The sequence below is a fragment of the Cebus imitator genome, unplaced genomic scaffold, assembly GCF_001604975.1.
Source record: "Cebus imitator isolate Cc_AM_T3 unplaced genomic scaffold, Cebus_imitator-1.0 Scaffold363, whole genome shotgun sequence".
Lineage (NCBI taxonomy): Eukaryota > Metazoa > Chordata > Mammalia > Primates > Cebidae > Cebus > Cebus imitator.
Window position 1 is genome coordinate 1,891,360 of NW_016107678.1, and position 16,295 is coordinate 1,907,654.

At 39.6% G+C, this 16,295-nt stretch overlaps 1 protein-coding gene across 2 annotated transcripts in view; it reads left to right on the plus strand.

Moving 5' to 3' along the window:
- The window catches only part of IMPG1 (interphotoreceptor matrix proteoglycan 1), a 154,555-nt gene that overhangs the window by 60,350 nt on the left and 77,910 nt on the right, over positions 1-16,295 (plus strand). For both annotated transcript variants that reach the window (XM_017506835.2, XM_037730818.1), the window contains 2 exons: positions 396-472; positions 1,352-1,430. In XM_017506835.2, coding sequence (XP_017362324.2) covers positions 396-472; positions 1,352-1,430 — 156 coding nt within the window. The remainder of the gene's footprint in view (positions 1-395; positions 473-1,351; positions 1,431-16,295) is intronic.

Consider the following 16,295-nt stretch of genomic DNA (forward strand, 5'->3'; position numbering starts at 1 on the left):
TCAGAATGAAAGTTTGCTACAAATGATCATTGGTTCCAGTATTTATTCTAGTTATTTTGTTTCTTATCAGCTTCGTCATATTTTTATCCTCAATAGTCTAGATAATTAGCCAGCCTGCTTGGTCCAAATCTATAGTATAAAACTGAACATCCTAAAAATCCACCCTAATAACTATTCTTATCACATAAACATGCAAGATGCATCCTTTGCATCTGTCGTTCAGTATATCATTCGGATTAGTGACCTTTTTTCTATGCCTCTGATTTCTTAATGATTTGTTATACTACTCTCTAAGGATCGGTTATTCCACATATTTCAACCTGGACTGTTTAATTGTTCCAACTACAAAAGAAAAAGGAAAGATACACTCAAATCTTGTGATTTTTTACCCACAGAAATTGCTGGATCACTGCCAGCCTTTGGTCCTGATACCCCATCAGAGCTGCCCACATCTTTTGCTGATATAACAGAGGTGAGTTTGTTGTCCTTTGTTCTTTGAATAGGAATAAAGTCTCAAAATCTTCCACCAAAAAACAAATCAGCTTAAGGACCAAACAGAACAAAATCCCCTTTGCAATGCTAATTATATTCTTTTCTGTTTTTTACAAGCAGCACTTGCTTAACCCACTTTCAGTCTCTGTATTAACAAAATCTAATACAACTTGCATTTCAGATAGCCCAAAGTTCAAAGTTTCCTTCAATTTAGTTACATCTTTGTTTCAGTTAGAATCAGGATGTACTCCGTTTTTAATAAAACAAACAATTTTTTATGAACTGAAAAGAATAATTAAAGCAGAATATATTATTTAACTTTGACTTTCAGAAATACATATAAACGTGATCATACTTTATAAATTTGTTTTTAAGTCTTAAGAACTTACCTATGTATTTATTTATGTGGCTTTGATAAATACAAATGGATGTCTTTAAAAGTAAATAATAAATTCAGTAATAATTTTTGTATTTAGTTTAAACCTATGTTTAATTTATGCCAGAAGTTGTCACTGGGGTGTTCATAAATAGAAGTGCTGACTAAGCTTTATTCACTCCTAAAGTAGAAAAATTCTTAACATGATTGACAGAAATCAAAGTATCTTAGTTATTAGTTAAATGTATTCAGGCAGATTCAGTTATTCAAGAAGCAATAGATCTTATTTTACCACTATACCAATGGATATTATCCTTTTAGAACATATTTTTATATCAGAACCTTCCTCTATAGTAGATTCAAGTCAACTACAAAATAGTTTGCTTAAATTTAAATGAAAACTTTAAAATATGGAGTATAGCCCTTCTCCTATACAGACAAATGTCCTTTCTCAACACCTGTCTTTCAAAATTCATTCTTCAGGATGCTACTTTGAGTCCAGAACTTTCTCTTGTTGAACCCCAGCTTGAGATAGTGGATGGCGCAGAGCATCGTCTACCTGGTAAGTTTCTTCTTACAAAGTCTATGTTAGATGACAACATACTCTTTGATGAATCCCGTTATGATATTGCCTCAAAGACCAGTGACAAAGCCATCCTCAACTCAGGAAAAGCTTCACTGCCACCAGCATTTCCAACAGAAGAGCAGTCCATGGAACTATCCTTTCTGCAGAGGACATCCACAGCATCCTTCCTTCAGCTCTAGTTCCCAGTCCCACAGCCAGCACTGGCAGCCCTTTTCTGATGGAACTGGTGAAGGAAGCTGAAAGCAAAGCAGCACAAAGTGCTGCTCACCCAGAACAACAACCTCCTCTGGACTTGGACACTGGCAGTCCATGAGGACAAGGTAGGTCCTAAGGCCCAAGTCCATGACAAGCAGCCATGTCAACAGTGGACTGGGCCTTTCAATCAGTATATGTATTCCTGTGCCTCTTACATGCTGACCACGGATACTGTCTGTTCTGCTACGTATGTTTCTTTAGCGTAAATTAGCTGCTGTGTAATTGACAACTAAGAAAGAATATCAGTAAACACTGAAGTCTTGATGATTCACTTTTGAATCTGCACGAAGGTGAATTGTGAGGCAATCATATCAAACTTTCTCACAGTTAAACACAAATATTTAGCAATATATGAAGGCATTAGGGAAGAAAACAACTAAAAATCTTGCAGAGAGCCTTTGTTAGTGCAAAAAGTAGCTGATTTAATGGCTCCAAGAACCTCTATTCTTTCTACTCCATAGAGCTCTGTGGTAAAACCACAAGTAAAAAACACAAGCCCCAGGATACAAGGCTGATAAGAATGTACTGTGATTATAAGTGCAAATGCTATTGGAGATTTGCTATGACTGGTACATTTAATAAGATTGTTATTGGCCGGGTGCAGTGGCTCATGCCTATAATCCCAGCACTTTGGGAGGATGAGGTGGGCGGATCACGAGGTCAGGAAATCGAGACCATCCCGGCCAACATGGTGAAACCCTGTCTCTACTAAAAATACAAAAAAATTAGCTAGGCACAGTGGCAGGTGCCTGTAATCCCAGCTACTCAGGAGGGTGAGGCAGGAGAATAGCTTGAATCAGGGAGTTGGAGGTTGCAGTGAGCCAAGTGCACAACCGCACTCCAGCCTGGGCGACAAAGCGAGATTGTCTCATAAATAAATAAATAAATACTGTTATTGTTTTAGATAGGGCTCTCTACAAAATTCTCCAAGTTTTGAGTGGACGAACTTAGCTGTATTTTCCACATAAACGCTATGCAATTAGTGTGCCATTTTACAGAATGCAAGGTTTTTCAGGAATACTTATATGGCATGATAGCAGAATTACTTATACAAATTGGATTGCAGTTACATGATTATCGGTGAATAAATGTTACATTTTTGACACGGTTATTTATTGCTCTATTACAAACCATCCCTAAAGTTAGTAGCCTAAAACAATAATCATTTATTTTGCCAATAAATCTGAAATTTGAGCAGGGATCAACAGGAACAGCTTTTCTCTGCTCCACATTGTGTCAGCTGGGATATCCCAGCTGGTGTTGAAGACCCATTTCCAAGATGATTCACTCACTGGCTGGCAAATCAGTGCTCATCCAGAGCTGCTGGTGTCTGGGGATGGGGGGGGCCTCATTTCTTCTCTACACAAGTCTCTCCACAGGATTGCTTTAGTTTCACTACAGCATGGTAGCTGAGTTCAGGGTGTTTGTATTCTAATATCTTAAGAGCCTAAAAACAACATCATTTTCTCACATTCTAATGGCTAGGCAGCTGCAGAGCCCATCTAGATTCCAAGGGAGGGGACATAGATCTTCTCTCTTGATGGGAGAAGTATCGAAGACTTTATGCCATTTATAATTAACCGCAATCCACATCAACCACTATTTTGCCATCCAAATCATTTTAAGAGTTGGTTGGACAAAGCAAAACAAAGCCATTGGTGAAATGATTGGTCTTAAACATTCACTGAATTCTTTTCTTTCATTATATCATAAAACTTTCTTATAAGATCAGCATTTCAGGTAGATTAATAAAATAATAAAAATAATAATATATCATATTTTCAAATTGCTTTACTGTTTTCCACTTTATTTATACATTCCTTTTACTCATGTATACACCATAGAACACTAAAGATGGAAGAAATCGTAGAGATAATTTGCTTAAGCTTCTGTGTTTCACAAATGAGAAAACCAAGGCTAGAAATATGAAGTGCCTTGTTCAAGGTCATATCATAGCTTGCCACAGAGCCAGGATCATTATCGAGTTTTCTCCATCTATTATACTATGTTTGGCTTAAGTACCTCCATCCCTTGCAAAAAATGTAACCTCAAACTTGATTTGCCCTCAAACCTCAGCCTCCTCTCTCTCTATTTCACTACTCTGTCGATTTTTCTAAATTGCCTAGGCTTCTAAGTCTCTATTATGTCACCTCCTAATCACCACAGGATTTCACCTCTAACCACACAAAACAGGAATGTAACTTTCACAAAAGTCACTGATGACTTCCTAATTGACCAATTTAGCAGTCTAATTTCCATTTTCTTTTTATTTGACATTTCTGGCACAAGGCTTTTGTTAACCACTTCCCCTCTTGAAACTCCTGCATCTGGGCTTCCATAAAGTGACTCCGTCTGGGTTCTTCTCGTAATCTCTGCCTGCTACTCCTCTGTCTCCCACAGTGTGGCTTGTTATTTTTTTAAATTTTGCTTATTAAAATTCTACACCTTTTTTTAAAAAAAAAGACATAGTGATTTACAGATGTGGATGCAATTAAAAAAATGTTCTATTTTAAAGAATGGAAAGAAAAATGGAAGAGAAAATAAAATGAACATTACTCCGTTAGTGAAATGGAAGTGTTTGGGAATGAGATTGATGTGGTGATCACACAGCATTGTGAATGTACCAAATGCCACTGAGACATTTACCTTAAAATAGTTAATTTTATGTTTATAAGTTTCACCTCAATAAAGTTTTTTAAAATAACTCTGTAGGAAAAATTGGATACAAAATAAATATCATAGAGTTCTGTAAGTTTGCTTTAGACGGTTCATGGTTTGACTCTGAGCTTCTTAACAGGCTGTGTAAGGAGGAAAATACAACAGGTCACCTAATATAGATCTGCATGCTTACAGCATGGTAATTGCTTAAGAGAAAAAGCTATCTGATGAATTCCTGTAAAGAGGACAGTCTGGGTTATGGTGGACCATGTCCTGTCCACGTGAACTTTGTTGCTGTGTAAAACCAGTGTCAGGTGTTTCCTTTAAGGCCCTCCCTGGACATGTACAATGAATGTCAAAGCCCATTTCATTATAGAACTTCCAATAGGGGCTAGGTGCTGACAGTCTGCTTTAATTCCAGAAATGATTTTGCATTATTTAGAGGAATAGCTGTGCTATTTAACCTTCAGTCAATGTTCTGTAAGTAAAAATTATACATCATAATTGAGCTTTTGATTTGTATTGAGTGAGAAGAGTCATATTTGCTGACCTGGACCTAGAGTGCAAATATTCCATATTGACAATTAAGGGCAGATCCATATGCTTTCCTAATCAGCCCAAATGGGAGTAGAAATGACACATAGCAATGAAAAATGGAAAATCTAACTGGGAAACATTCCTGATAAAAAGACAGTTATACATGGATGGAAAACAGCAAAAAAAAAAAAAGGTTGAGGGACTCCAGACAAAACCAAGGCTTCCTTCCCTCATAAAACAGTTCTGGCTTTTTTCCATGTACAGGTAAAATGAAAATTAGGGCTCCAAAATTCTGCACCATAGTATTACTGAGATAATTTTAGCCTGGAAAATTTTTAAGGTTAGTGTCACCAAACACCCACTAAGCCATTAAAATCTCAGTAAAGCACTCAAAGAAATCTTTCAGCTTCAGCAGTTTAATTTAGTAGTTAATTCTCCTAGATAAAGTACTTGCAAAATATGCATCTAGGACACTAAATGAATTGGTATGTTGTATAGAATTGTGGGGTCTTCTATTGTTAATATTTTTTGGAGTAGCTGACCCCAAGCCATTCTTTTTTGTAGAGCCAGTTATCTGTTAAGATCACTCCTATTGGCTGGGCACAGTGGCTCATGCCTGTAATCCCAGCGCTTTGGGAGGCCGAGGCAGGCAGATCCCTTGTGGTTGGGAGTTTGAGACCAACCTGGCCAACATGGCGAAACCCCGGCTCTACTAAAAATACAAAAATAAGCCAGGCGTGGTACTGCATGCCTATAATCCCAGCTACTAAGGAGGCTGAAGCAGAAGAATTGCTTGAATCTGGGAGGTGGAGATTGCAGTGAGCCAAGATCACGCCAGTGCACTCCAGCCTGGGTGACAGACCAAAATTCAATCTCATAAAGAAATCACTCCTATTTCATAAAAATGAGTCACCCACATATAGGAGAAACTTAATATTCTGTCCTCCACAAAACATGTATCCAACTTTTTCAAAAATAATATCAATTAATTTGGGTAAAACTTTTTTGTGGTTTGGTTTGGTTTAGACATGTGTAGGCGGCAAAACATTTCTCTTTTACCTCATTAGAATGATCATCTGGTATATCAGGAGAGAAGTTCTTTAGTGTCCTCCTCCCAAATTACAGACTTTTTCACTTACAACACATTCCATTTAAGATAGAAACCAAGTCTCTTAATAAATTGCAATGTCTTAAGTGAAGAAGCAAACTTTAAGCAGAGCTATTGTACTACTGGATCTTGTTTTGTCTTTTATTGCCCATCAAGGTAATATGTTAAAATCAGCACATTTCCAACTTTTCTTTATCTCACCTTAGCCTTTGACTCAAAAGGAATCCATGAGATGAGCTAAATTGACTGAACTGAATATAAAACCAAGGTGGTAATGTTCTGTGTGGTCAGGGACAGCCGTCTGGCTCTATTCATTCCTATACTGGCGCTGTCCGGCCAGATGCTATATTAAAAAATAATAAATGTTAAATGAATGAAAGCAGTGAAAGAATGAATTTGTATTACAATATCTCCATGAAAGTCAGAGTTTATTGGAATAATCTGGTTCCCTTTTTAATCTTTCTAGTAAAAAGCTTAGAGCCAAATCAATGTTCTAGAAGCATTATTTGGCTATCAATTCTGGTCATACCACTCACCATTGCCAAAATTTGTCATTTATTGTCATGCTGTTATGCCTTTACACAGCTATTTTTTCTTGTGCCTGTAATACTCCTCCATTCTTCCAGCTTGATGACCTCCAACTCATATTTTAGTTTCAGCTAACATGCTACCTTCTCTGTGAAGTTTTCCCTAACCGCTCCCTAAAAAGAATTTATAATTACCATCTGTTCCCTGGTTCCACAGCAAAGTCATACAGACCTCCATCAAACATTTACCACACAGAATTGAAAGTATTGCTATGCATGTCTGGAATCCCTCCAAGACTGAATTCCTGAAGTAAAAAGATATGTTCTTATTCCTTTTTTAAAAACTCCTGTGCTAAGCACAGTGGCTGGCATATAATTGCGGTTTCATAACCATTTGTCACTGCTGTCAGCCTTATTGGGCCTGTCAGTACTATCATCCCAGACAGTAAAAGCCTGGAGGATATGTGCCCCCCCTGTGCTAGTGCCCACGCAGCTCCACAGACAGCCTGACGTGTAAGACAATGTCCCTTATTGGTAAATACTTTCATCAAAATGAGAGTGCTGAAGAACTTTAATCACTCCACCTCATGTGATGTGCCAACTACCACATTGATTAATGTAGGCATGCAGGGAAAGAAATTTGCAATAACGCTGTCTCCCAGCCCAAAAATGTACACTTCCTAACTCGGCTAGGAAGGCTTGGCAAAGACGTTATTTAAATTGCTCCACTTTAGGATGAAAGAATAATAGTAAAACTTGAAAAGAGTTGCAAGAACAACTCAGTCTGAGTTTAGGCAACAGTGGTCAGTATTTTGCCTGTTCTTTCTTACCAGAAAGCGAGCTTTTCCTAATAGAAGTATATTGCTTATAAAAATTATTCTAAGAGGTCTACAAGAAAAATGTCAGCAAAGACTTGCCATTGCACCCCATTCCTACATATGATCTTTACGATGCCCAGAAAAAGATGGAAAGTAAATCAAAGTTCTTTCAACTCTCAAATTTGGCACTTTTAGATTTAGCCTAGAAATGTCAGGTGACTTAATATGTCCTTCAATATTTCAGAATGGGAAATTCACTGCCCTCCCTCAAATTTTGGCAATTCCCAAGAAAATTGTTCTGACTTTCTGCCCTCTAGTAAACTGATATTATTCCATCTCCTTTCCCTTCTTCCACCCACTCTTCATTCTGGAGGTGAACAGTCTAGATTTCCATAATTATTCCTCATCACCATTCAGAGAAGACATTTCTTGAATAGATCCAACTCTGTTGTGGGTTGAGGTGATAAGGACAGGAAGAAGCCATAGTGCAGCACCACCCAGTAACCGACATCAAGCCATTACATAGCTGTTCTGTCTTGACATGTCAGTCACATCCTCTGCTGGAAACTTCTCACTAGCCAGTGGTGTCTTGGTCATTCCCTGTTGCATCATGCTGTTAAGCCCTCATTCTCTCAAAGCCCTCCTCATGACCACCCTTTTTCCAGGCTGCTCCCAACTCCTTCCCCAAGTTACAATCCAATTTTTATGAAGAGTAGTGATCTATTTAATCTCTTTCCAACATTATACTGAACAGAGATCACCTGCTTCTAAGATAAATCCTGCCACTTATGAAGGGACAAAAGCAGCTAAAGTGGTTGTAGTTAGAAATTGCATCGTTCTCTTCCTTCCATGCTGATACTCCTTCACATTAATACAGATACATATTCAGATAATGGTGTGTACCAAGCAGTTTTCAGTAACTCTTGGTGACTTTATCTTATCTTGATGCCATTGTTTCTCCTTCTTTCTCAGGAGAGCTCTCTCTGTCTCTCTCTCCATCTCCTTTATATCATGTAAGTCCATTCTCTGGCTTTGCCCCACATGGCACTAGGGCACATTGATTTCCCCAGGGGTCCCATGTAGATTCTCTGCTCATCTTTAGATGAGAAACTGGTCCGTCACAGGTGAATTCCAGGAACACTGTAGGCCACAGATTCAAGCAAACTTTATGTTCCAGGAGACCACAGAGTGAAAAGGACTTCAGTGAATTAACTTAATTAGTAGTGGTTCTCTGGGATACTGTGATCATTCATTTATTCATTCAACAAATATTTACGTTGTGCTTATTAGGCACAGGGGATAAGTTGGTGAACAAGGCAGATATACTTCATGCCTGTCATGATTTGGGTTCCCCCAAAACAAGGATTCAATTACAAGGAGTTTATTTCAGAGACGATACCAGTAAATTCAGTAAGGCAATGGAGAAGTGAAGCAAAGAAAAGAAGGAAACCAATACAGCCAATTACCGCTGTGACCACTGAAGCTCATCAGTGGTGTGCTGGTAAATGCTTAACAGCAAATCTGCAAAAAACGTGGAATATATATACATAGAGAAGTTTATTATAAAATTTTGCTGATACAGAAGATATGTAACATAATTTACAAATAATAAAATACACAGTATTCCTTATTATCAATTCTATATAGCCAATTGATTCTCTTAAGGAAGCAATGTTTAAACTGAGATCTGAATGACAGGAAGGCAGAAGATAAAAACTGAGGAGGGGTGGTGAGGAGTGTTTTCAGCAGAGGGGAGTAGCTGAAGCTGGCAGTGGCATGGCACGTTGAAGGAAAGTGAAGGACGTCTGTGTAGCTAGAGCACAGGAAGTGGAAGATAAAATGGTGAAGCTCTAGAAGCATAGAGCTTTATAAGCCCGGCAAAGAATCACTTAAAGGTTTTAAGCAAAGTAATCACATCTCAAATTTGGGTTTAAATAGATCCTTCTGACTATATTGTGGAGAACTGGCTGGAGGTCAGCAAATGCAAGTGATCAATTAGAAGAGTCTTAATGGTAATTCAGGCTGGAAATGTTCATAACTAGGACATTGGTGTTGGCAGGAGAGATGAACAGAAGTGAATTGATTTGATTGATATTTAACAGTTAAAACCAATATGAATTCTGAAGCCATGAATGGGTTCAGCAAGAAAGGCTGACCTGATTGATGAGGCATGTCTGAACAGGCTCATTAGCAGAAAGTGGTAATATATATGTCTGCAGTTTCTGTACCAGGCCAGTGAACTGGTTTTGCCCATGCCTCTCAGGTGTTCAAATGTTGCCCTCCTCTTACCTCTTTATAGTCCATGAGGAGTGAGCACATCCTAGGAGGTACCAGCCTATGCTTGTTCTCAGGTCCTTGACAGGGCCACTTTTTTGCTTCCATCCAATTTTGTTAGCTCACATCCACACAAAGGAAAAGACTGATAAGTACCTGATATGGTTTGGCTGTGTCCCTACCCAAATCTCATCTTGAATTGTAGCTCCCACAATTCCCATGTGTCATGGGAGGGACCCAGTGGGAGGTAATTCAATCATGGGGGTGAGTCTTTCTGTGCTCTTCCATGATAGTGAATAAATCTCACATAAAGAGGAGTTGCCTGCCCAAGCTCTCTCTCTTTGCCTGCCATCATCCGTGTAAGACGTGACTTGCTCCTCATTGCCTTCTGCCATGATGGAGCTCTGAATCCATTAAACCTCTTTCCTGCCCAGGTGCCATGGCTCACGCCTATAATCCCAGCACTTTGGGAGGCCAAGGTGGGAGGATCATGAGGTCAGGAGATCGAGATCCTCTTGGCCAACATGGTAAAACCCCATCTCTACTAAAATACAAAAAATTAGCTGGGTGTGGTGGCATGTGCCTGTAGTCCCAGCTACTCGGGAGGCTGAGGCAGGGGATTTACTTGAACCCAGGAGGCAGAGGTTTCAGTGAGCCAAGATCATGCCACCCAACTCCAGCCTGGTGACAGAGCAAGACTCCATCTTAAAAAAGAAAAAACTCTTTCCTTTATAAATTACCCAGTCTCGGGTATGTTTTTATGAGCAGTATGAGAACAGACTAATATCGTATCCGTTATGAGTAGTACTTCTGACTGATCTATCCAATATTTTACAGAGAAGAGAAAAGCAGAGGTTGATAAATACAGGAAATTAGATAAATAGGTGAATGGAATGATTCTAGGGATTCAGGCTTTCTCTTTGAGACCTTCTTTAGGAAACTGTCACTCAGATTACTTTAAATCTATGGTGCTGGAAGCAGCTATGCATGCTTTCTCCTCCCACACATCCTGATTTACAGGTTTCATTCCAACTGCCCAGTGACTTTTGTTTTGTTTTGTTTTGCTTCCTACTTTCAGTTTTGGGTGTCCATTATATTTTTCACTTTGGGTTTAGCATCTGTATTCTACCCCTTCTTGTTTCTTCAAGTGGCCCCTAACACACTAAGGGAGTGGTATTTGTATCTTACTAATTCTAGCTGAAGTTCTAGCACCTCACTAGTGCTAGAAAACCAGCACACAGCTGCTCAGGGCAGGAGGAGAGGCCTGCACCACGCCACAGAGCTCTGCAGCCCGTCACAGTCTCCCTGGAAGCTGGCTTGGTTCTGTTTCCTTTCACATTGGCTGGCACCGAAACAACTAGGCTAAACCTATTGAGCTCTGTTCCCTGATCGTCCCTCAGTAATAAACAGCTCTAATGACATGGAGAACAGCCCTGCTTTAATAAACTTTCAAATGCTTTTCAAAATTAAGCTATTGTGACCATTTTAACAAAAATCTTAAATCTTAAAAATATATCACTCAGTTATCATATGCGGAAAATTGAGAATGTTTTTTGAAAAAGGTTACTGTAAGACTAAGGAAGAAAGACCTAAATCCCCACTGTGATGGTTTTGGAAGGTAATTTAGTCAAAGGTAAGAGCCTTTGAGAGGTAATTAGGTCAAGAAGGCCGAGCCCTTATAAGAAGAGACAAAAGAGGAATGATTTCTCTCTCCTTTCTCTCTCTCTCTCCCTTTCTCTCTCCCTGTCTCCCTTTCTCTCTCTCTCTCCCTTTCTCTCTCCCTGTCTCCCTTTCTCTCTCTCTCTCCCTTTCTGCCGTGTGGAGATACAACTAGGGGACAGCTGCCTACAAACCAAGAAGAGTGACCTCACCAGACACTGGTTTTGCTGGTGCCTTGATCTTGGCCTTCACAGCCTTCCAAGTTGTCAGAAATAAATTTCTATTGTTTGAGCCACCTGATCTATGGTATTCTGTTATGACAGCTGTCAAATGCAATCCCAATTTAAATAACAATGCCCCATTACATATGTCTGCAATGTTTCCAAGGCCTAAATTTGGGATAAATTGACATTTCATATTGGGAACTATTAACAACTGGTAGTTGTTAATAACTAATTAATAACACCAGAACTTCAACATTCACTATTCTTTGTTTAACAAGCACAGAGTCTGGCTCTGAAAAGGAAGATTAAGTTCACAAGAGACCTCAGTGCACTTCCCATCTATTTCCTTTATTCAAGACCTACACATATAAAGTGCTGAACAACGTAAAATGTTATGTATAAAATATAAATACTACTTAAACTTTACATAGACTAAACAGATGTACATAATTATTTTAGTTCAGAAGAGAAGAAAAGCAGTGAGAAGCAGAGACATCAAAGAAAGCACTCATGGAGCTTTATGTGCGGTGAGAAGGGTATAAAGGACTTTGGTGAAGAGAGGGGAGATGACCCTCCAAGTGTAACAAGTTTCGTAAGCAAAGCTGCACAGGTTGAAGTGAGTTTCCGGGAAGAATGCTGAAAAATCAGTAGGAGAAGGATATGTATCAAGCAAGGTCTTAAAAGTCAGGAAAATGAGTTTGTTCTGGGTTTACAGAAAATGAAGGGGATAGTGAAAATGGGACTTAGGGAAGGTTCATCTGCCCACAGCTTGCTGGGTGAAAAGTAGGAAAGTGAAGGATTTTGTTCTGTATTTGGTGTGAAGCTTTGGGGGCATGGATGCAGAAGGGAGGAAGAAAGATGCTACAAGAGATATTTTATTTTAAAAATAAAATAAACCAGGGACTTCTTTGGATAATGGTGGATGGAGAAGGATAGGTCAAAGAGTATGGATCACCCTGAAATAAAATGCCCCCATGGTCATCTATGCTACACATGAGACACCAAATTTCTTTTCATGCCGGAGTTGAAAATCTAATGAACACAATGAGCAACATATGAGACAGGGAGAGAGAGATTTATTTAAGGAGTTTATTTATTCATAGTCTTGTGGAGGCTGGCAAGTCCAAAATCTGCAGGGTAGATGGCAGGCTGGAAGACGAAGGGAAGTGGCACTGTGATGCAGCTCATGTTGCACTCAATGGTCACAAGGCCATCTGCTGGCAGAGCTCCCTTTTCCTCTGGAGACAACAGTTTTTTTCCTATTGAGCCCTTTAGCTAATTGGATGAGGCCCACTCACATTATGTAGGGTAATCTGCTTTACTCAGAGTCCTCTGATTTAAATGTTAATCTTATCTTTTAAAATACCTTCACAGAAACATCTACAATAATATCTGGGTACTGTGGCCTAGCCAAGTTGACATGTCAAATTAATCATCACAGTATGTCTTGAATGAGCTCAGCATAGTCGGAAAAAAACGAAGTGCCTTATACATTATGTCAGTACCATAGATACAAAGCCAGAACTAGAACAGAAAAAATCAAGTCACAAGTCACAATTCTACAATCCATCTGGTGCAAAGAGAAAGCGGGTTTGCCTGACAGAATGTACTTAATCATAACATAAAAGACTATGTCATTAATGGTAATAGGTGTCCATTCTTGCAGAACCGGAAGGAGCTCGTAGCAGAAGAAGAAAAGACAGGAAATGTGCCCTCAATAATGGAATGAGAATAGAGAGAAGGCTGTTCAGAAGGGAGCTGGTGTAGGTTAGGTGGTCAAAGTGGCATCTAACAAGTTCCACAATTTTCTCTTCCCCCGCTAGTCACTTCTCAAGTGATCGAGACATGGTGTTTTCATGGCTCCAAGGGTTTCCATATCATGTTCCTTTATCTGGACTCAAATGAGGTAAAATCACAATTAGAGTGAGAAGTCAAGTGTGTCTGCCCCTTTTTACAGAAAGTGAGAAGCACCCTTCGTGCAAATGGTTTGAGGCCAGAGAATAAACAAGCAGAGACAAAGCCACCTACAAGACTATGAGAAAGGAATGTCATCTTGGGTTTCAGGGCAGAGAATTGCATTAGTACAGGTATACAATGTGATCGGCATTTTAAACAAAGAAGTAGCTCTCGCATTGAGGGAAGTGACGGTCTTGGAAGTCCTGAGGTAGAAATAAAAAGAATGTTTGTAATGGATGGGAGGGCATGGATAGAAACTCCCATGAAGAGTCTTCTTCAGTTTTTACATTTTAAGAAAGTGAAACTGCAGCTGTGAAGGCATCAGTAGATTGCAAGTTGTGTGCAGCTGTCAGTTTATAGAAGCGGAGTCTACACAGGCAACTGAGCAAACTTCCGGGATTGTTATGCACTTCTGCTCAAAGTGACAGGTCACATCACCCAACTGACCTTAAATATGTGAAAGGCAGGAAAATGAGATTGTGTGTGTGTGTGTGTGTGTGTGTGTGTGTGTGTGTGTGTGTGTAGGGGTGGGGTCTCCTAATGTTGCTCAGGCTGGTCCCAAACTCCTGGGCTCAAGCAATTTTCCTGCCTCAGCCTCCCAAAATGCTGGGATTATAGACTTGAATCACCACGCCTGGCCTGGGAAAATGAGATTTCTATCTTCAGATAGATCCCATTAATCTCAGAGGGAATTTAACATTTTGACTATTGAGTAAACCGAAAGATAAGAGGATTTTCAGTTTCTTCCTCTATTTTTCTGCCTCGGCAATGAATGAGATAGAAAAATAACTCTTCATTGCAGTTGGCACTTTCTCTGTGTTGTCAGGTTAAGTAAAATCCTTGCCAGATCATATGTTTTAGCAGGAGCTTTATGCTATTTGAAATGCTGGAACAAGTGCTAATCCACAGAATTTTAATAATATGCTTACTAAATATCATCCAAAGTCAGCGTTTCCAAAACTCGCCAAACTTCATTGATAGGGATGGAACAAATGAAAGAATTTTCACAGAAGTAAATAAATATATCTATTTGTATTTATAAGTTTGTTTATTTGCTTTGAATTACCATATGTTTATTGGTTTTTGTTTTATTTCATAAATTGCATATATTTAAGGTAACAACATAATGCATTGATATACATATATGTAGTAAACTTATTAGTACAGTCAAGCTAATTAACATTCTATCTCTTCACATAGTTACCTGTTTTGGGTGTGTGGTAAGAACACAAGATCAACATTTTTATTTTATTTTATTTTTGAGGCACAGTCTCACTGTGGCGCCCAGGCTGGAGTGCAGTGGCGCAATCTCAGCTCACTGCAGCCTCCACCTCCCAGGTTCAAGCAATTCTCCTGCCTCAGCCTCCTTAGTAGCTGGGATTACAGGGATGCTGTAACTCCCACATGCAGTTAATTTTTGTATTTTTAGTAGAGGCAGGTTTTCACCATGTTGGCCAGGCTGGTCTCAAACTCCTAGTCTCAAGTGATCTGCCCTCTCCAGCCTCCCAAAGTGCTGGGCTTACAGCTGTGAGCCACCACGCCTGGCCAAGATCTGCATATGCTTAGAGTTTAAGAAAATATCTCTCTTTAGATCCTCAAAGCAATCTTCATTCTATGGGATAGCAAATTTGCCATTGATTTAAAGGCTTTTCATGAGAGTTTATAATAACTTTGTCAGACTGTATATCTGGGACATTCTTGAATGATCTTTCAGTAAATTTCTTCAACTTGGAAAGCCAGAGTATCTCAAGGGTACTAAGCAAATTGTGTCTCCTTTTTTGTTTTAAGCATATTATGTGTGTTAAATTTAAATAGAGGTAGTTGTACGTGACGCTCTACAGTATTCAAGAAATGAAAATTAGCCAGGCACAGTGGCACGTGCCTGTATTTACTACTTGGGAGGCTGAGGCAGGAGGATTGCTTGAGCCCCGGAGTTGGAGAGTGCAATGAACTATGATTGTACCAGTGCACTCCAGCCTGGGCAACAGAGTGAGACCTTGTCTCTAAAAAAAAAAAAAAAAAAAAAAAACCAAAAAAAAAAAAAAAAACGTCTCAAAAAAAAAAAAAAAAAACAGTGCCGAAAACATTACAGCTTAGACAACTGGCAGTGCTAAGGAGAAAGAAAGCCGGGGGAAAGAAAGTGAGATAGAATAAAATTGCAACAGCTAAAAGGGCCTTTTATGGTGGGAAATATTTGTTTCAATCATTGGATATGAAGGACAACAGAAGAGGGCTGAACCTTGGAAGTAGACCAGTAGTGAGGGGTACTGAGCAAGACATCCATGAAAGACACAAACATCAATGCTAGAGACACAGTGGCTTCCTGGAAAGGAAACTGGGACTGCGACTTGGGCATTACCCTGGGAAAACCATTTAAAAGAGTAATGTTTCATGAAGAACCTGAGGTAGGAAAGAGGACTTGCTAGATCAGGGAAAGGAGACAAGCAGAACTAGTTAAAGGAAGCAGGTTCATCTTTTAAGCTGTACAAAGCTAGACTGCTATTGTGCTGTGGACCTGTAATATGCTAGCTTTTTTATAAGTTTCACTCATGATTTCCACATTGCTGTAAGGGGCTGAATATTTTCAGTGGCTTCCCATAGAAATAAGAGTGAGGGGGATCCAAGATGGCCGTTTAGGAACAGCTCAGGATTGCAGCTCCCAGTGAAAGCGCAGAGGGTGAGTGGACGCCGTGTTTTTATTGCCCACAGACTAGGAAATTCCCGGGCAGAGGTGCTCCACGGTCACCAGCGCGGCTGTTTCGGCCAGCGCGGCTGTGCCGGCCAGCGCCGGCCGGCGCCGCTGCTTTGCCCCGTGCAGCTGCTTT